The 21,921-nt window shown below is 36.3% G+C and overlaps 1 protein-coding gene across 1 annotated transcript; it reads left to right on the forward strand.

The window, feature by feature from the left end:
- Nucleotides 1-1,098: 1,098 nt before the first annotated feature.
- On the forward strand, nucleotides 1,099-2,619 carry LOC140166865 (uncharacterized). The gene is made up of 2 exons (XM_072190353.1): nucleotides 1,099-1,805; nucleotides 1,989-2,619. The coding sequence occupies exons 1-2, from the start codon at nucleotides 1,099-1,101 to the stop codon at nucleotides 2,617-2,619; spliced, it is 1,338 nt and encodes a 445-aa protein (XP_072046454.1).
- The last annotated feature ends 19,302 nt before the right edge of the window (nucleotides 2,620-21,921 follow it).

Genomic DNA, 21,921 nt, shown 5'->3' on the forward strand with positions numbered 1-21,921 from the left:
TCTCGTGGATTTGTTTTAAATGTGGTTGTCCAAACTTCAACAGCTCTTTGTTTGGTACCATGTCTGTTGAAATCTCAAATCCATTCTCTGTTTTGGACAGTAGTTTTGACTGTGATGAATCAGAAAACACAGTCCATCTTGACCATCCTTTGACACCAACCCCCAATGATCCTGACAAATGCCCGAGGTTTGCTCCGCCCCAAAATAAGCACAAACCCAATGGGTTGAAAACTATGATCATTAACTGTGATGGAATAAAGAGCATCAAAAAACAAGCTGCTTTTCTTGCTACCATTGAACAACATAGCCCGATATTATCCTTGGGTGTGAAAGCAAGATTGATAGCAATGTGCCCACTTATTCTGTTTTCCCACCTGGGTACACAGTTTATAGAAAAGACAGGAATGTTCATGGAGGCGTTGTCTTCATTGCCACAAAGGACACCCTGGTCTCAGTTGATATACCAGACATGGACTCAAATAGTAACTGATCTGGTCATGTTTACAATTTGCTGGCTCAAAACCATTTTATATTGCCAGTTTTATGGTCCTCACCCAGCTGCGAGCAAAGCCAAGGCCCTTGAGGATCTTTCATGTTCTGTCTCCAAATTATTAAATCAGCACAAGAGAAGTCCCCCAAATATTGTCATAGGTGGTGACTATAATTTCCCTGATATCAACTGGGACAGTTGGTCTACCACCAAGTGTAGTACAGCTTCAATCCATCAGAAATTTTTAAACTTTCTTCTTGAAAATTCTCTTGCTCAGCTGGTGAATAAAATCACAAGACCACGGTCAAACAGTGTTCTTGACCTCATTGTTACGAGTTGCCTGCAGCTCATAAATGATATTGAGTCATTACCTGGTATATCAGATCACAACATAGTTCTCTTCAACATAAGTCTGAAATCTAAAAGGCAATCCAAACACCATTTAAGTCGTTTAACTTCAAACAAGCAAACTTAAGGGGGGGGGGGCACAATTAGAACAACTAAAAGCTGACACACAGGAGTTCACTTCAGAATTTTTGGCAAACAATCCCCTAGAAAATTCAGTGGACACAAACTGGAGTATTATAAGTAACAAGATCAAAGAACTTATGGACGAGCATGTCCCTTCAAAGCTTAAAAGTGGCAAAAGACATCTGCCATGGATTACAGTCCCTATAAAGAGACAAATGAGAAAGAGGGATCGTCTGTATAGTGTTGCCAGAAAATCAAATTCCTCCTCCAAATGGAGAAGTTACAGAGAGTATAGAAATGCTCTTGCTAAAACTATACACCAGTCACATATAAACTACACCAACAACATCATTGGTGATAGTTTGTCTGAAAATCCAAAGACCTTTTGGTCATATGTCAAGCTTATGAAAATCGAAAATCTTGGCATCCCAGTTCTACGCACAGAAAATAAACTGTGCACCACTGATGAGGAGAAAGCCCAAGCCTTAAATGAGCAGTTCCAATCTGTTTTCTCATCATCGTCTGCCAGAGATATACCTGATAAAGGCCCCTCACCTCACTCGAGCATCTCACCACTGGTCATCCACCAGCAAGGAGTTCTTAAACAGATGCAACAACTGAACCCAGCTAAGGCCAGTGGTCCAGATGAAGTGCCACCGAAGTTATTGAAATCTGTTGCTGAAGAGTTAGCCCCAGCCCTGACTGTACTCTACCAACAATCCATTGATACTGGGGACGTACCAGTCCGGCACCAGGCACTGGTTACAGCTATCTACAAAAAAGGTGACAAATGTGATGCAGCTAACTACAGACCCATATCTTTGACATGCCTATGTTGTAAGATGTTAGAGCACATAGTACTGAGCCATATGGCCAAATATTTGAGTTCCCACAATATCCTCTTGGACTCACAACATGGCTTTAGAGAACGCCTGTCAACCATTACTCAACTTCTCACATCTGTACATGACTGAGCTAACACTCTTGACAACCATGGCCAGACAGGCGTAATATTGCTTGATTTCAGCAAAGCGTTCGATAGAGTTTCACACCCACATCTATCCGCTAAGTTGGACTTCTATGGGATCAGGGGATCTACGCTCCGATGGATCTGTGCATTCCTAGCTGATCGCAAACAAGCTGTATCAGTCAACGGTACTCACTCAACATGGGGTAACGTCACATCCGGAGTACCCCAGGGATCTGTGTTGGGGCCAGCCCTTTTCCTATTATATATAAACGACATCCAAGACAACATAAAATCAAACATCAGGCTATTTGCGGAAGATTCCATCCTTTATCGTGAGATCCACAACCAAGAAGATCATCAAATCCTCCAAGAAGACCTGCAGGTTCTTGCTGATTGGGCTACTGATTGGCTGATGGACTTTAACGTCAAGAAGCGTGCGGTTCTTGCTATATCTCGCAAAAGAAAACCCAGTCATTTCCAATATTCCATTCTTGGGCAGCCACTCACCAGTGTAGAGCAACATGATTACCTAGGTATCTCCATCTCCAATGATCTTGATGGAACTCCCACTGTAACAACATCATCAAGAAGTCTAACAAGACTCTGGGCCTGTTGCGGAGGACATTATCACCCTGTTCCAGAGATGTTAAGAAGAAAGCTTATGAGGCCCTGGTTCGTCCACGTTTAGAGTATGCTGCAGCAGCTTGGAATCCATATACATGTACAATATCCCTGGTGAACAAGCTCGAGCAAGTTCAGAGAGCTGCTGCACGCTTTGTTTATGCTGATTTTCGTCGGACGACCTCAGTTACACCTATGATTACCAGTCTTGGTTGGGACTCCCTACACGTAAGACGCCTGGTAGACCAGAGTGTGATGTTCTACAAAATCCACAACCAGTTTGCCAACATCCAGTTCCCTCCATGTGTTACCCCTGCATGCTACCTGTCTCGCAATGATCATCAATTGAAGTACCAGGTACCAACTCCATCTACCGAGGGTTTCAAGTTTTCCTTTTATCCACGCTCCATACATGTTTGGAATCATCTTCCTCCATCAGTTGTGATCCAAGCAACCCCAGCTGCCTTCAAAGAAGCTGCCCTTGTGTCAATCAGGGGGATGCTTCCGCCACCAAGCAGCAAACTCCTGTAAACCACCCGGGTAAACCAGTCTCCAGTTCCTGTATATAGTGCACCCTCAGTTCATCGTTGGATGGTTTTTTGCCGTAGCTTTGTTTTTCTTCACCTTCTTCACTACGCACCGCACCATGGCTGTTGACGTCACTTTGCACCGTTACATCCTAGTTTAGCTCAAGATGAAGCTGTAAAAGGATTACACTACCAAGTACCAAGCTAGTCAGCCAAATTCGCCGACAATGTCAATGCATTTTCGCCAGCGTTAGCTGGCTATCTAATTCGGAGATCGTCTCTGTTTGCTAAAGAGATTACGGGTACTAGCATTGGTTTGAATTACTTTATGGAACTTTTTATGGTGAAAATATATAATAGACATGTTATTGGATTTGTAAGAAAAAGAAAGTATGTTTTGCCGTTTCAACGAATGAAAACGAGTGAAATTTCAAAAGTTATGGTTTGAAGGAAATATGACATTAAAAGTTCATGCCAGGCCTATAATAGTTTCCACAGCATATCAACGAAAGAAAATGATAGAATCCTTGTTATCAGGCGTTCTTAGATTTACATTTGCAGACCTCCTGGAGATCAGCACAGCATGAGATGTGAGTGTATTGATAACATGATTAAAACCTTTATGGACGTAAAAGTCAAAGTAAAAATATCCTATATCCTGCATCGTTTTATGGAATGGATAAAAATGACTCAAAATGTCATTTATGAAATAATTTATATCTTAAACATCAGTTTTGTCTTTTCAACGGGAAAACTTCGATGCAATTTCAGGGCCTATTTTTGATATGGGTATAATTTATATACATGTAGGCCTGTTATAATTGAACAATATCAGTCTTTATACATTTTATAATGTACTATATTAGGTATAAATTGCGAATTAATATAAAATTAATGTGCATGTATAAGGCAAGTAGGATGGCAGTTTTTAGCCAATTAACTAAAAACTGCATTTCTTTATATTAATAATGAGCTAAGGGTAGCCTAAAAGGCAGAAAAGACAAAAAGACAGAACAATTTGGAGTATTAATTGACAGGAAGTTATAGGAGTTGTTTGGTTTGCTGTTTCTGTGTGCATGTTCTCATCATTGATGGTTTGGTGGACTGTCATGAAACATGATGGATCATAAAAAAGAGTGATCCTAAAAATACCACCACCCAAACTAATTACAAGGCATCTTCTGCATTGAAGCTGGCTTTCCCTTTAAGGGGAGTTTTTATTACATAGAAATTTAAAACAACTGGCCGAAGAAAGAAACCTACATAAATATGTATTCTATACTTCACTTGACCCAAATTGCAAATATATGATTTTTTATGGTGATAAGTCACTCGCACCAGACAGACCGTAAGGTACTAATTTCGAGGAGCATAACAAACACCAAATTAATTGGTGTCATAACAAACACCAAATTGGTGTCGTGTGTCGTGTGGTCTTTCAATTTGTGCGAGTGTCCTTGGCAGACTTGACTATGCTTCAGTGGTCATGAAAGGATTCAATAGATAACCTCTGCCCCACTAATCCCCAGCTATTGTCTGAAATTGCACCTCGGAAGATATATCATAACAACTCAGTCCCCAAATGATCATATTGATATCGCTCATTCTACAAAATCCGGTGCCAATCCACTAAAAAATTGAAAAAATAAAAGTTGTTCAAAAAGACCTGCTTTTTGTGTTTTTTAAAAGTAAATGTATCACTACTTTCAGATGTAAAAAATTGCCAACACCACTTGCATATTTTTCTTTCAGGAAGTCATGATGTTTTTTAACACTAAAACTCAATGTAATGTGAGCTACGTTACCGACTACAAAATTTTATTTCTTTCCAATAACGTGTGTTAAAAAGGGTAACGTAGCTCACAGCGTTTTGGTGGAAAGTGCAATTTATTTTAGAATTACACAAAGACATTTTAATCACTAAAAAATAATGTTGATAAACAATATGATGGTGCGTTATCTAATTAAAAACAACAAATATGTAAAGAAATCGATTTATTCAAAGAAAATATTCAGGGTTAGATGTGACACTTGAGCTGTGGAAACGCATTTTTAGCGATTTTGAGCCTTTGCAAGGGTTAATCAGGCTGAAGAAAGCATTTAAAGTATGGAAAACTATATATGTCCGTGTAGATCTCGTTGAGTTCTACCAGAAAAACAACATATTTGATGCCCTAAATGCTCGACAAAGTTTTTGTGGACCAAAGAATGGAAAAAAGGATTTTGTAGAATGAGCGATATAACAACCAAAAGATAAATGACTGACTATCATTATTGAGGACCGAGTTCCGCAGTCTACACTCGCACATGGAATTTTAGAGGGATTTTGATAGCAGTTCCATTAAAAAAAGCTGCTATCATCATGAGACTAAGATCTAGAAACACCCCCGAAATGCCGTTTTGGGGAATTTTGCTAGCTGAATCTTTTTGATATTGTAGGTAACCCAGGCAAACCTTAGTTAACACATTTGCTAGTCAGCCAAATTTGCCGACAATGTCAATGCATTTTTACATAGAAATTTAAAACAAGTGCCCGAAGAAAGAAACCTACATAAATATGTTTTCTATACTTCACTTGACCCAAATATGTGATTTTTATGGTGATAAGTCACCCGCACATGGAATTTTAGAGGATTTGGATAGCAGTTCCATTAAAAAAAGCTGCTATCATAATGAGACTTAAGATCTAGAAACACCCCGAAATGCCGTTTTGGGGAATTTTGCTAGCTGAAACTTTTTGATGAAAGTCAATCTTTGACAAGATGTAACTTTGCTACGGAAAGTGCTATGAAAAAATGGTTTTCAGTTTTGGCTTTGTTTACTCAATGGCTTTAATTTGATATATGAAATGATGCAGTTTGATGGCAAATTTGAATTCACCTAGCATACCTAGGTATTGTTTGATGAAATGAAAGTCAATCTTTGACAAGATGTAACTTTGCTACGGAAAGTGCTATGAAAAAAAGGTTTTCATTTTTGGCTTTGTTTACTCAAGGTCTTTAATTTGATATATAAAATGATGCAGTTTGATGGCAAATTTGAATTCACCTAGCATACCTACATACTGCCTATAACTATAAGCTTACCATTTTGGGGTATCTAGAATCCAGAATCGTGACGGTGCGGTACGTAACTTGGCCCATGCGATAGTATTCAACAAAAATAAGTTACAACACGTATTATTACAAGGACTGAGAAGAGAGAAATTGCTATTAACTTACTTATGGCCACCAATTGATGGAGCATTTAAAATTCGCGGGAGAAATTAAAGAGCTTCTCATCAGCTGCGTTCTTTATCTCCTTCACAGTCGTTTAATACGTCGTTCCTAGCACTGGTCGCGTCGTTGCTCGTGATGGCCGTTTGCAGTCTGGGCCCGAGACTAATCTCCATTCTGGCGTCATTAGGGACCGCTCATTATTAATGTGGGAGGGGGACGGGAAAAATGTAGGGGGGTTATGTGATTTTCAGTTTGACAAACAGGGGGGTTATGTGATTTTATTTTTCTTGATAGGGGGGCATGTGAAATTTAATAGTCATTCATTCACTATTATTTAATACCAAGTATCCTGGAAGGTCTTAGTGCATTAGGCCTATATAGTAACAATATCAATCATACCATACATACCGTAATTGTCTAATGACTTACGGTATTCGCACAAATTTGTTCCCTTTTTGCACCATATTTCACCATTTTAGCTTCAATAGGGCAAAATATCGCGCGCTTCGCGCGTATTTGTACCATAAACATAGTCAACGGCCAAATTGTGCTGGATTCACTATACTTCAAGAAATTTACCTACCCCATCCCCCCCCCCCCAATGTCAAAAAAGAAATCTACGCCACTGTCACATGCTACACACACAAACCACTCCGACACTCCTCACCATATGCAAGCACACACCCATAAATTTTCTCATTAAAAGTAGATCTATTGGCATAGGAGTTAAGGCGTAGATCCCAGGGGATGGGGGATCATGGAGGCAGTAAATCCCCCCAATATTTTGCCAAGGCCGGGGTGGTCAAAAATTGCGCATCGGAATTTATTCCACTCTTGCACCATATTTCATCAGTTTAGCTTCAAAATGACAAAAATTTTCACACGCTTCGCGCGCATTTCTACAATTAACTTATTTTGTCGCCAAAAGGAGCTGTATTCACTATGACTTCAAGAAATATTTTCAAACCCCATCCCCCAATGTCAAAATTCCAATCTCTGACTGAATTAATATTGAAGTTTGCTTGAAGGGGGGGGGGGGATTATGTGATTTTGTTTGATTCAATAGGGGGGTTACGTGAAATTGATTCATCGCAATAGGGGATTTGGTATTTTTCACCCATAAAGCTCAACATTTTCCCGGCCCCCCTCCCGCGTTAATAATGAACGGTCCCTTATGAACATTCCATTCGCTCACAGGGTATCTATGCAGTTGCGTACCGTAGCTTTCCCCCTGAGAGAAGTCTGACTCTTGCCCCCTTGCTACCCCACCGATGCTGGCCGCCCTGATATTTAAGATACAGTAGACCTAATCTCATAGGCTATGGAGCCATTTCAACAGGACCCATATTTTGTGGGAAAAAGTCATTGAACTTTTACACGGGGTCAAGTTCAAAAATGCTCGGACTTGGTTAAAACAACAATAGGCCTAACTGTGTTTATCTAGTCATAAGGATTCAGAAAAAGTATAGTTTGGCCACCTACGAATTACGGTTATGGAGTTAGGGGCAAATATGTAACATTGTGCCCTCACTAGGTCGAATTTTGGCTCCACAGGGGTGAAAATGAAAATTGCTCCGATTTTGTTGAGAATGGTCTCAAACTCTCTTTGTTTTGCCATGAGAAAGCACTCCTTGAGAGTTATAACTATTCTTTTCTCATTTCTTGTAACAAGATTTTCTTGTAACAACAATTTTCAACAAAATCAGATCAATTTTATCTTTTTGAATTTAGATCATCTTTACCAAAAATACCTGAAATTTGGGCAAAAATCAGGTTTTTTTAAAAATAATTTTGGGGCAAAAAATTTTAACCGTTTTAAAAGTTGGTCAAACTTTAAAAAGATTTAAAAAACAGGTCCTAGATATTTTTATTTTCATTTAATTAATGATTTTTTTTGACTCGAGAACATTTTTTACGTAGACCGAAAAAAAACCACCAAACAGGTTTTTAAGGATTTTCTCCAAAAATGAGCATATTTGCCCAAATTTGACCTCACAGATGAATTTATCAAGTCTTTGCCATTCTAAATGGGGGTAGGGGGGCAAAGTGCCCCCTGACAAAAAAATGAAAGAAAAAGTGCCCCTCTGACAAAAAATGAAAGAGAAAATCATGAGGGCAAAGGAAAAGAAAAAGGGCAAGGAGCACCTTTTCTAGCAAAATTCAGGGCCAAAATAGTGTAAAATACAAAATTTTCCGCGCTACTCGCGCACATTGTAACATTAAGACCTTTTTTAGCCGGATAATGGGCGAAAATAGTGTAAAATACCATTTTTTTCGCGCTACGCGCGCACATCATCCCAATAACATGAATAAGGCCCTTTTCGGGAAGCTCGAAAACATAGAGTCTCTATGTATTGTATGATGCAACTGCAATTTTTTTCGACACTTTTACATGTGTCCTGTGACTAAATTAAAAACATCTGAAAGGTTGAGAAGCAAAAACTTAGGCCATGCCTGATTATCATATCTTAATGTTGCTATCTTCAGTAGATAGCGCATGATTAGCAATGCACATACTGCATTAATTTGACTCAGAATTATATTTAAACTTGAATTATTTCACTTTTAATTGGTCAAGATATGCTAAGAAAGACTGAATATCATGTAAAATGGTCTTTTTAAACAATTTCTGCTCCCTTAAGAGATCACACCACTAAATCAAGTCCAACCCTATCTGACTGAAGAAATAACAACCGGTGTTTTTATTCGCTGACCATACCAGGTGCATTTTAATGGAAAAAAAGTTTGAAATGAAGGTTGATGTGCCTATTTTTTGGTGATAGTTGTGCTCTTTGGATGTTTTTCTTATCATCCAAACATAAAATAATAAAAAATATTACAATTCTGACATTTTAGGAAGATTTTTTTAGTTCCATGCACCAAATGACGTCACAGCATAGAGGCGCTGATATGTAGGCTTTGGTATGGTTTACATCATGTTCAATGCACCAATGCGAAAAATCGAGCCACTCAACTACCAAAATAATGGTGGTTTTAGGGTAGAATATATCACGATCTTTTAGAATTTTTTTGTTTTGAATGCCCTAGCACGTTCTAATCATGAGAAAATGACGATTTCTTATGTACCTCTTAAAACAAAAAAGAATAGGAACTTGATTTAGTGGTGTGACCCCTTAAGACCGAGTTCGGTTAGGCCTGGCAGTTGCAGTAACGTCTGATTTCAATTTTGTGGGTTTTTTTTTTCAGTTGTGTGACCATCATGGTATCATGGATGGAGTAAAAGAAGGCACCATTCAAGCATTTTTGACTATTTACAAGCAAGATTAAACAAGAAAACAGCAAACAAGAAAATCCTTTAAAAGGGATGCTGGGTTTCATTTAGTAATTTCAACTATACATGGCATTGCCTACTTGACAATAGATCTGGATATATAAGCATTTGTCTCAACTTTTACATGTGTCCTGTGACTAAATTAAAAACATCTGAAAGGTTGAGAAGCAAAAACTTAGGCCCTGCCTGATTATCATATCTTAATGTTGCTATCTTCAGTAGATAGCGCATGATTGGCAATGTACATATTGCATTAATTTGACTCAGAATTATATTTAAACTTGAATTATTTCACTTTTAATTGGTCAAGATATGCTAAGAAAGACTCAATATCATGTAAAATGGTCTTTTTAAACAATTTCTGCTCCCTTAAGAGATCACACCACTAAATCAGGTCCAACCCTATCTGACTGAAGAAATAACAACCGGTGTTTTTATTCGCTGACCATACCAGGTGCATTTTAAAAAAAAAAAAAAAAGTTTGAAATGAAGGTTGATGTGCCTATTTTTGGTGATAGTTGTGCTCTTTGGATGTTTTTCTTATCATCCAAACATAAAATAATAAAAAATATTACAATTCTGACATTTTAGGAAGATTTTTTTAGTTCCATGCACCAAATGACGTCACAGCATAGAGGCGCTGATATGTAGGCTTTGGTATGGTTTACATCATGTTCAATGCACCACTGCGAAAAATCGAGCCACTCAACTACCAAAATAATGGTGGTTTTAGGGTAGAATATATCACAATCTTTTAGAATTTTTTTGTTTTGAATGCCCTAGCACGTTCTAATCATGAGAAAATGACGATTTCTTAGGTACCTCTTAACACAAAAAAGAATAGGAACTTGATTTAGTGGTGTGACCCCTTAAGACCGAGTTCGGTTAGGCCTGGCAGTTGCAGTAACGTCTGACTTCAATTTTGTGGGTTTTTTTCAGTTGTGTGACCATCATGGTATCATGGATGGAGTAAAAGAAGGCACCATTAAAGCATTTTTGACTATTTACAAGCAAGATTAAACAAGAAAACAGCAAACAAGAAAATCCTTTAAAAAGGGATGCTGGGTTTCATTTAGTAATTTCAACTATACATGGCATTGCCTACTTGACAATAGATCTGGATATATAAGCATTTGTCTCAACTTTTACATGTGTCCTGTGACTAAATTAAAAACATCTGAAAGGTTGAGAAGCAAAAACTTAGGCCCTGCCTGATTATCATATCTTAATGTTGCTATCTTCAGTAGATAGCGCATGATTGGCAATGTACATATTGCATTAATTTGACTCAGAATTATATTTAAACTTGAATTATTTCACTTTTAATTGGTCAAGATATGCTAAGAAAGACTGAATATCATGTAAAATGGTCTTTTAAACAATTTCTGCTCCCTTAAGAGATCACACCACTAAATCAGGTCCAACCCTATCTGACTGAAGAAATAACAACCGGTGTTTTTATTCGCTGACCATACCAGGTGCATTTTAATGGAAAAAAAAGTTTGAAATGAAGGTTGATGTGCCTATTTTTTGGTGATAGTTGTGCTCTTTGGATGTTTTTCTTATCATCCAAACATAAAATAATAAAAAAATATTACAATTCTGACATTTTAGGAAGATTTTTTAGTTCCATGCACCAAATGACGTCACAGCATAGAGGCGCTGATATGTAGGCTTTGGTATGGTTTACATCATGTTCAATGCACCACTGCGAAAAATCGAGCCACTCAACTACCAAAATAATGGTGGTTTTAGGGTAGAATATATCACAATCTTTTAGAATTTTTTTGTTTTGAATGCCCTAGCACGTTCTAATCATGAGAAAATGACGATTTCTTAGGTACCTCTTAACACAAAAAGAATAGGAACTTGTTTTAGTGGTGTGACCCCTTAAGACCGAGTTCGGTTAGGCCTGGCAGTTGCAGTAACGTCTGACTTCAATTTTGTGGGTTTTTTTTCAGTTGTGTGACCATCATGGTATCATGGATGGAGTAAAAGAAGGCACCATTCAAGCAATTTTGACTATTTACAAGCAAGATTAAACAAGAAAACAGCAAACAAGAAAATCCTTTAAAAAGGGATGCTGGGTTTCATTTAGTAATTTCAACTATACATGGCATTGCCTACTTGACAATAGATCTGGATATATAAGCATTTGTCTCAACTTTTACATGTGTCCTGTGACTAAATTAAAAACATCTGAAAGGTTGAGAAGCAAAAACTTAGGCCCTGCCTGATTATCATATCTTAATGTTGCTATCTTCAGTAGATAGCGCATGATTGGCAATGTACATATTGCATTAATTTGACTCAGAATTATATTTAAACTTGAATTATTTCACTTTTAATTGGTCAAGATATGCTAAGAAAGACTGAATATCATGTAAAATGGTCTTTTTAAACAATTTCTGCTCCCTTAAGAGATCACACCACTAAATCAGGTCCAACCCTATCTGACTGAAGAAATAACAACCGGTGTTTTTATTCGCTGACCATACCAGGTGCATTTTAATGGAAAAAAAAAAGTTTGAAATGAAGGTTGATGTGCCTATTTTTTGGTGATAGTTGTGCTCTTTGGATGTTTTTCTTATCATCCAAACATAAAATAATAAAAAATATTACAATTCTGACATTTTAGGAAGATTTTTTAGTTCCATGCACCAAATGACGTCACAGCATAGAGGCGATGAGATGTAGGCTTTGGTATGGTTTACATCATGTTCAATGCACCACTGCGAAAAATCGAGCCACTCAACTACCAAAATAATGGTGGTTTTAGGGTAGAATATATCACAATCTTTTAGAATTTTTTTGTTTTGAATGCCCTAGCACGTTCTAATCATGAGAAAATGACGATTTCGTAGGTACCTCTTAACACAAAAAAGAATAGGAACTTGATTTAGTGGTGTGACCCCTTAAGACCGAGTTCGGTTAGGCCTGGCAGTTGCAGTAACGTCTGACTTCAATTTTGTGGGTTTTTTTTTCAGTTGTGTGACCATCATGGTATCATGGATGGAGTAAAAGAAGGCACCATTAAAGCATTTTTGACTATTTACAAGCAAGATTAAACAAGAAAACAGCAAACAAGAAAATCCTTTTAAAAGGGATGCTGGGTTTCATTTAGTAATTTCAACTATACATGGCATTGCCTACTTGACAATAGATCTGGATATATAAGCATTTGTCTCAACTTTTACATGTGTCCTGTGACTAAATTAAAAACATCTGAAAGGTTGAGAAGCAAAAACTTAGGCCCTGCCTGATTATCATATCTTAATGTTGCTATCTTCAGTAGATAGCGCATGATTGGCAATGTACATATTGCATTAATTTGACTCAGAATTATATTTAAACTTGAATTATTTCACTTTTAATTGGTCAAGATATGCTAAGAAAGACTGAATATCATGTAAAATGGTCTTTTTAAACAATTTCTCCTTAAGAGATCACACCACTAAATCTGGTCCAACCCTATCTGACTGAAGAAATAACAACCGGTGTTTTTATTCGCTGACCATACCAGGTGCATTTTAATGGAAAAAAAGTTTGAAATGAAGGTTGATGGGCCTATTTTTTGGTGATAGTTGTGCTCTTTGGATGTTTTTCTTATCATCCAAACATAAAATAATAAAAAAATATTACAATTTTGACATTTTAGGAAGATTTTTTTAGTTCCATGCACCAAATGACGTCACAGCATAGAGGCGCTGATATGTAGGCTTTGGTATAGTTTACATCATGTTCAATGCACCACTGAGAAAAATCGAGCCACTCAACTACCAAAATAATGGTGGTTTTAGGGTAGAATATATCACAATCTTTTAGAATTTTTTTGTTTTGAATGCCCTAGCACGTTCTAATCATGAGAAAATGACGATTTCGTAGGTACCTCTTAACACAAAAAAGAATAGGAACTTGATTTAGTGGTGTGACCCCTTAAGACCGAGTTCGGTTAGGCCTGGCAGTTGCAGTAACGTCTGACTTCAATTTTGTGGGTTTTTTTCAGTTGTGTGACCATCATGGTATCATGGATGGAGTAAAAGAAGGCACCATTAAAGCATTTTTGACTATTTACAAGCAAGATTAAACAAGAAAACAGCAAACAAGAAAATCCTTTAAAAGGGATGCTGGGTTTCATTTAGTAATTTCAACTATACATGGCATTGCCTACTTGACAATAGATCTGGATATATAAGCATTTGTCTCAACTTTTACATGTGTCCTGTGACTAAATTAAAAACATCTGAAAGGTTGAGAAGCAAAAACTTAGGCCCTGCCTGATTATCATATCTTAATGTTGCTATCTTCAGTAGATAGCGCATGATTGGCAATGTACATATTGCATTAATTTGACTCAGAATTATATTTAAACTTGAATTATTTCACTTTTAATTGGTCAAGATATGCTAAGAAAGACTGAATATCATGTAAAATGGTCTTTTTAAACAATTTCTGCTCCCTTAAGAGATCACACCACTAAATCAGGTCCAACCCTATCTGACTGAAGAAATAACAACCGGTGTTTTTATTCGCTGACCATACCAGGTGCATTTTAATGGAAAAAAAGTTTGAAATGAAGGTTGATGTGCCTATTTTTTGGTGATAGTTGTGCTCTTTGGATGTTTTTCTTATCATCCAAACATAAAATAATAAAAAAATATTACAATTCTGACATTTTAGGAAGATTTTTTTAGTTCCATGCACCAAATGACGTCACAGCATAGAGGCGCTGATATGTAGGCTTTGGTATGGTTTACATCATGTTCAATGCACCACTGCGAAAAATCGAGCCACTCAACTACCAAAATAATGGTGGTTTTAGGGTAGAATATATCACAATCTTTTAGAATTTTTGTTGTTGAATGCCCTAGCACGTTCTAATCATGAGAAAATGACGATTTCTTAGGTACCTCTTAACACAAAAAAGAATAGGAACTTGATTTAGTGGTGTGACCCCTTAAGACCGAGTTCGGTTAGGCCTGGCAGTTGCAGTAACGTCTGACTTCAATTTTGTGGGGTTTTTTTTTCAGTTGTGTGACCATCATGGTATCATGGATGGAGTAAAAGAAGGCACCATTCAAGCATTTTTGACTATTTACAAGCAAGATTAAACAAGAAAACAGCAAACAAGAAAATCCTTTAAAAAGGGATGCTGGGTTTCATTTAGTAATTTCAACTATACATGGCATTGCCTACTTGACAATAGATCTGGATATATAAGCATTTGTCTCAACTTTTACATGTGTCCTGTGACTAAATTAAAACATCTGAAAGGTTGAGAAGCAAAAACTTAGGCCCTGCCTGATTATCATATCTTAATGTTGCTATCTTCAGTAGATAGCGCATGATTGGCAATGTACATATTGCATTAATTTGACTCAGAATTATATTTAAACTTGAATTATTTCACTTTTAATTGGTCAAGATATGCTAAGAAAGACTGAATATCATGTAAAATGGTCTTTTTAAACAATTTCTGCTCCCTTAAGAGATCACACCACTAAATCAGGTCCAACCCTATCTGACTGAAGAAATAACAACCGGTGTTTTTATTCGCTGACCATACCAGGTGCATTTTAATGGAAAAAAAGTTTGAAATGAAGGTTGATGTGCCTATTTTTTGGTGATAGTGTGATAGTTGTGCTCTTTGGATGTTTTTCTTATCATCCAAACATAAAATAATAAAAAAATATTACAATTCTGACATTTTAGGAAGATTTTTTTAGTTCCATGCACCAAATGACGTCACAGCACAGAGGCGCTGATATGTAGGCTTTGGTATAGTTTACATCATGTTCAATGCACCACTGCGAAAAATCGAGCCACTCAACTACCAAAATAATGGTGGTTTTAGGGTAGAATATATCACAATCTTTTAGAATTTTTTTGTTGAATGCCCTAGCACGTTCTAATCATGAGAAAATGACGATTTCTTAGGTACCTCTTAACACAAAAAAGAATAGGAACTTGATTTAGTGGTGTGACCCCTTAAGACCGAGTTCGGTTAGGCCTGGCAGTTGCAGTAACGTCTGATTTCAATTTTGTGGGTTTTTTTTTTTTCAGTTGTGTGACCATCATGGTATCATGGATGGAGTAAAAGAAGGCACCATTCAAGCATTTTTGACTATTTACAAGCAAGATTAAACAAGAAAACAGCAAACAAGAAAATCCTTTAAAAAGGGATGCTGGGTTTCATTTAGTAATTTCAACTATACATGGCATTGCCTACTTGACAATAGATCTGGATATATAAGCATTTGTCTCAACTTTTACATGTGTCCTGTGACTATATTAAAAACATCTGAAAGGTTGAGAAGCAAAAACTTAGGCCCTGCCTGATTATCATATCTTAATGTTGCTATCTTCAGTAGATAGCGCATGATTGGCAATGTACATATTGCATTAATTTGACTTAGAATTATATTTAAACTTGAATTATTTCACTTTTAATTGCTCAAGATATGCTAAGGAAGACTGAATATCATGTAAAATGGTCTTTTTAAGCAATTTCTCCTTAAGAGATCACACCACTAAATCAGGTCCAACCCTATCTGACTGAAGAAATAACAACCGGTGTTTTTATTCGCTGACCATACCAGGTGCATTTTAATGGAAAAAAAGTTTGAAATGAAGGTTGATGTGCCTATTTTTGGTGATAGTTGTGCTCTTTGGTTGTTTTTCTTATCATCCAAACATAAAATAATAAAAAATATTACAATTCTGACATTTTAGGAAGATTTTTTAGTTCCATGCACCAAATGACGTCACAGCATAGAGGCGCTGATATGTAGGCTTTGGTATAGTTTACATCATGTTCAATGCACCACTGCGAAAAATCGAGCCACTCAACTACCAAAATAATGGTGGTTTTAGGGTAGAATATATCACAATCTTTTAGAATTTTTTTGTTGAATGCCCTAGCACGTTCTAATCATGAGAAAATGACGATTTCTTAGGTACCTCTTAACACAAAAAAGAATAGGAACTTGATTTAGTGGTGTGACCCCTTAAGACCGAGTTCGGTTAGGCCTGGCAGTTGCAGTAACGTCTGACTTCAATTTTGTGGGGTTTTTTTTCAGTTGTGTGACCATCATGGTATCAAGGATGGAGTAAAAGAAGGCACCATTAAAGCATTTTTGACTATTTACAAGCAAGATTAAACAAGAAAACAGCAAACAAGAAAATCCTTTAAAAAGGGATGCTGGGTTTCATTTAGTAATTTCAACTATACACGGCATTGCCTACTTGACAATAGATCTGGATATATAAGCATTTGTCTCAACTTTTACATGTGTCCTGTGACTAAATTAAAAACATCTGAAAGGTTGCGAAGCAAAAACTTAGGCCCTGCCTGATTATCATATCTTAATGTTGCTATCTTCAGTATATAGCGCATGATTGGCAATGTACATATTGCATTAATTTGACTCAGAATTATATTTAAACTTGAATTATTTCACTTTTAATTGGTCAAGATATGCTAAGAAAGACTGAATATCATGTAAAATGGTCTTTTAAACAATTTCTCCTTAAGAGATCACACCACTAAATCAGGTCCAACCCTATCTGACTGAAGAAATAACAACCGGTGTTTTTATTCGCTGACCATACCAGGTGCATTTTAATGGAAAAAAAGTTTGAAATGAAGGTTGATGTGCCTATTTTTTTGGTGATAGTGTGATAGTTGTGCTCTTTGGATGTTTTTCTTATCATCCAAACATAAAATAATAAAAAATATTACAATTCTGACATTTTAGGAAGATTTTTTAGTTCCATGCACCAAATGACGTCACAGCACAGAGGCGCTGATATGTAGGCTTTGGTATAGTTTACATCATGTTCAATGCACCACTGCGAAAAATCGAGCCACTCAACTACCAAAATAATGGTGGTTTTAGGGTAGAATATATCACAATCTTTTAGAATTTTTTGTTGAATGCCCTAGCACGTTCTAATCATGAGAAAATGACGATTTCTTAGGTACCTCTTAACACAAAAAGAATAGGAACTTGATTTAGTGGTGTGACCCCTTAAGACCGAGTTCGGTTAGGCCTGGCAGTTGCAGTAACGTCTGACTTCAATTTTGTGGGTTTTTTTTCAGTTGTGTGACCATCATGGTATCATGGATGGAGTAAAAGAAGGCACCATTCAAGCATTTTTGACTATTTACAAGCAAGATTAAACAAGAAAACAGCAAACAAGAAAATCCTTTAAAAAGGGATGCTGGGTTTCATTTAGTAATTTCAACTATACATGGCATTGCCTACTTGACAATAGATCTGGATATATAAGCATTTGTCTCAACTTTTACATGTGTCCTGTGACTATATTAAAAACATCTGAAAGGTTGAGAAGCAAAAACTTAGGCCCTGCCTGATTATCATATCTTAATGTTGCTATCTTCAGTAGATAGCGCATGATTGGCAATGTACATATTGCATTAATTTGACTTAGAATTCTATTTAAACTTGAATTATTTCACTTTTAATTGCTCAAGATATGCTAAGGAAGACTGAATATCATGTAAAATGGTCTTTTTAAACAATTTCTCCTTAAGAGATCGCACCACTAAATCAGGTCCAACCCTATCTGACTGAAGAAATAACAACCGGTGTTTTTATTCGCTGACCATACCAGGTGCATTTTAATGGGAAAAAAGTTTGAAATGAAGGTTGATGTGCCTATTTTTTTTTTTTTTTTTGTGCTCTTTGGTTGTTTTTCTTATCATCCAAACATAAAATAATAAAAAATATTACAATTCTGACATTTTAGGAAGATTTTTTAGTTCCATGCACCAAATGACGTCACAGCATAGAGGCGCTGATATGTAGGCTTTGGTATAGTTTACATCATGTTCAATGCACCACTGCGAAAAATCGAGTCACTCAACTACCAAAATAATGGTGGTTTTAGGGTAGAATATATTACAATCTTTTAGAATTTTTTTGTTGAATGCCCTAGCACGTTCTAATCATGAGAAAATGACGATTTCGTAGGTACCTCTTAACACAAAAAAGAATAGGAACTTGATTTAGTGGTGTGACCCCTTAAGACCGAGTTCGGTTAGGCCTGGCAGTTGCAGTAACGTCTGACTTCAATTTTGTGGGTTTTTTTCAGTTGTGTGACCATCATGGTATCATGGATGGAGTAAAAGAAGGCACCATTAAAGCATTTTTGACTATTTACAAGCAAGATTAAACAAGAAAACAGCAAACAAGAAAATCCTTTAAAAAGGGATGCTGGGTTTCATTTAGTAATTTCAACTATACATGGCATTGCCTACTTGACAATAGATCTGGATATATAAGCATTTGTCTCAACTTTTACATGTGTCCTGTGACTAAATTAAAAACATCTGAAAGGTTGAGAAGCAAAAACTTAGGCCCTGCCTGATTATCATATCTTAATGTTGCTATCTTCAGTATATAGCGCATGATTGGCAATGTACATATTGCATTAATTTGACTCAGAATTATATTTAAACTTGAATTATTTCACTTTTAATTGGTCAAGATATGCTAAGAAAGACTGAATATCATGTAAAATGGTCTTTTTAAACAATTTCTCCTTAAGAGATCACACCACTAAATCAGGTCCAACCCTATCTGACTGAAGAAATAACAACCGGTGTTTTTATTCGCTGACCATACCAGGTGCATTTTAATGGAAAAAAAAGTTTGAAATGAAGGTTGATGTGCCTATTTTTTGGTGATAGTTGTGCTCTTTGGATGTTTTTCTTATCATCCAAACATAAAATAATAAAAAATATTACAATTTTGACATTTTAGGAAGATTTTTTAGTTCCATGCACCAAATGACGTCACAGCATAGAGGCGCTGATATGTAGGCTTTGGTATAGTTTACATCATGTTCAATGCACCACTGCGAAAAATCGAGCCACTCAACTACCAAAATAATGGTGGTTTTAGGGTAGAATATATCACAATCTTTTAGAATTTTGTTGTTGAATGCCCTAGCACGTTCTAATCATGAGAAAATGACGATTTCTTAGGTACCTCTTAACACAAAAAAGAATAGGAACTTGATTTAGTGGTGTGACCCCTTAAGACCGAGTTCGGTTAGGCCTGGCAGTTGCAGTAACGTCTGATTTCAATTTTGTGGGTTTTTTTTTTCAGTTGTGTGACCATCATGGTATCATGGATGGAGTAAAAGAAGGCACCATTCAAGCATTTTTGACTATTTACAAGCAAGATTAAACAAGAAAACAGCAAACAAGAAAATCCTTTAAAAAGGGATGCTGGGTTTCATTTAGTAATTTCAACTATACATGGCATTGCCTACTTGACAATAGATCTGGATATATAAGCATTTGTCTCAACTTTTACATGTGTCCTGTGACTATATTAAAAACATCTGAAAGGTTGAGAAGCAAAAACTTAGGCCCTGCCTGATTATCATATCTTAATGTTGCTATCTTCAGTAGATAGCGCATGATTGGCAATGTACATATTGCATTAATTTGACTTAGAATTATATTTAAACTTGAATTATTTCACTTTTAATTGCTCAAGATATGCTAAGAAAGACTGAATATCATATAAAATGGTCTTTTTAAACAATTTCTCCTTAAGAGATCACACCACTAAATCAGGTCCAACCCTATCTGACTGAAGAAATAACAACCGGTGTATTTATTCGCTGACCATACCAGGTGCATTTTAATGGAAAAAAAGTTTGAAATGAAGGTTGATGTGCCTATTTTTGGTGATAGTTGTGCTCTTTGGATGTTTTTCTTATCATCCAAACATAAAATAATAAAAAATATTACAATTTTGACATTTTAGGAAGATTTTTTAGTTCCATGCACCAAATGACGTCACAGCATAGAGGCGCTGATATGTAGGCTTTGGTATAGTTTACATCATGTTCAATGCACCACTGCGAAAAATCGAGCCACTCAACTACCAAAATAATGGTGGTTTTAGGGTAGAATATATCACAATCTTTTAGAATTTTTTTCTTGAATGCCCTAGCACGTTCTAATCATGAGAAAATGACGATTTCTTAGGTACCTCTTAACACAAAAAAGAATAGGAACTTGATTTAGTGGTGTGACCCCTTAAGACCGAGTTCGGTTAGGCCTGGCAGTTGCAGTAACGTCTGATTTCAATTTTGTGGGGTTTTTTTTCAGTTGTGTGACCATCATGGTATCATGGATGGAGTAAAAGAAGGCACCATTCAAGCATTTTTGACTATTTACAAGCAAGATTAAACAAGAAAACAGCAAACAAGAAAATCCTTTAAAAAGGGATGCTGGGTTTCATTTAGTAATTTCAACTATACATGGCATTGCCTACTTGACAATAGATCTGGATATATAAGCATTTGTCTCAACTTTTACATGTGTCCTGTGACTAAATTAAAAACATCTGAAAGGTTGAGAAGCAAAAACTTAGGCCCTGCCTGATTATCATATCTTAATGTTGCTATCTTCAGTAGATAGCGCATGATTGGCAATGTACATATTGCATTAATTTGACTCAGAATTATATTTAAACTTGAATTATTTCACTTTTAATTGGTCAAGATATGCTAAGAAAGACTGAATATCATGTAAAATGGTCTTTTTAAACAATTTCTCCTTAAGAGATCACACCACTAAATCAGGTCCAACCCTATCTGACTGAAGAAATAACAACCGGTGTTTTTATTCGCTGACCATACCAGGTGCATTTTAATGGAAAAAAAAGTTTGAAATGAAGGTTGATGTGCCTATTTTTGGGTGATAGTTGTGCTCTTTGGATGTTTTTCTTATCATCCAAACATAAAATAATAAAAAAATATTACAATTCTGACATTTTAGGAAGATTTTTTAGTTTCATGCACCAAATGACGTCACAGCATAGAGGCGCTGATATGTAGGCTTTGGTATGGTTTACATCATGTTCAATGCACCACTGCGAAAAATCGAGCCACTCAACTACCAAAATAATGGTGGTTTTAGGGTAGAATATATCACAATCTTTTAGAATTTTTTTGTTTTGAATGCCCTAGCACGTTCTAATCATGAGAAAATGACGATTTCGTAGGTACCTCATAACAAAAAAAAGAATAGGAACTTGATTTAGTGGTGTGACCCCTTAAGACCGAGTTCGGTTAGGCCTGGCAGTTGCAGTAACGTCTGATTTCAATTTTGTGGGTTTTTTTTTTTCAGTTGTGTGACCATCATGGTATCATGGATGGAGTAAAAGAAGGCACCATTCAAGCATTTTTGACTATTTACAAGCAAGATTAAACAAGAAAACAGCAAACAAGAAAATCCTTTAAAAAGGGATGCTGGGTTTCATTTAGTAATTTCAACTATACATGGC

The sequence above is a fragment of the Amphiura filiformis genome, chromosome 12 (genome assembly GCF_039555335.1).
Source record: "Amphiura filiformis chromosome 12, Afil_fr2py, whole genome shotgun sequence".
Classification (NCBI taxonomy): Eukaryota; Metazoa; Echinodermata; class Ophiuroidea; order Amphilepidida; family Amphiuridae; genus Amphiura; species Amphiura filiformis.

Bases quoted from the DNA above. Each gene is read 5' to 3' on its own strand.
- LOC140166865 (XM_072190353.1), top strand. From the start codon at position 1,099: ATGGACGAGCATGTCCCTTCAAAGCTTAAAAGTGGCAAAAGACATCTG. The intron at 1,806-1,988 runs GTTAGAGCACAT...GCTTGATTTCAG, and splicing joins ACATGCCTATGTTGTAAGAT to CAAAGCGTTCGATAGAGTTT.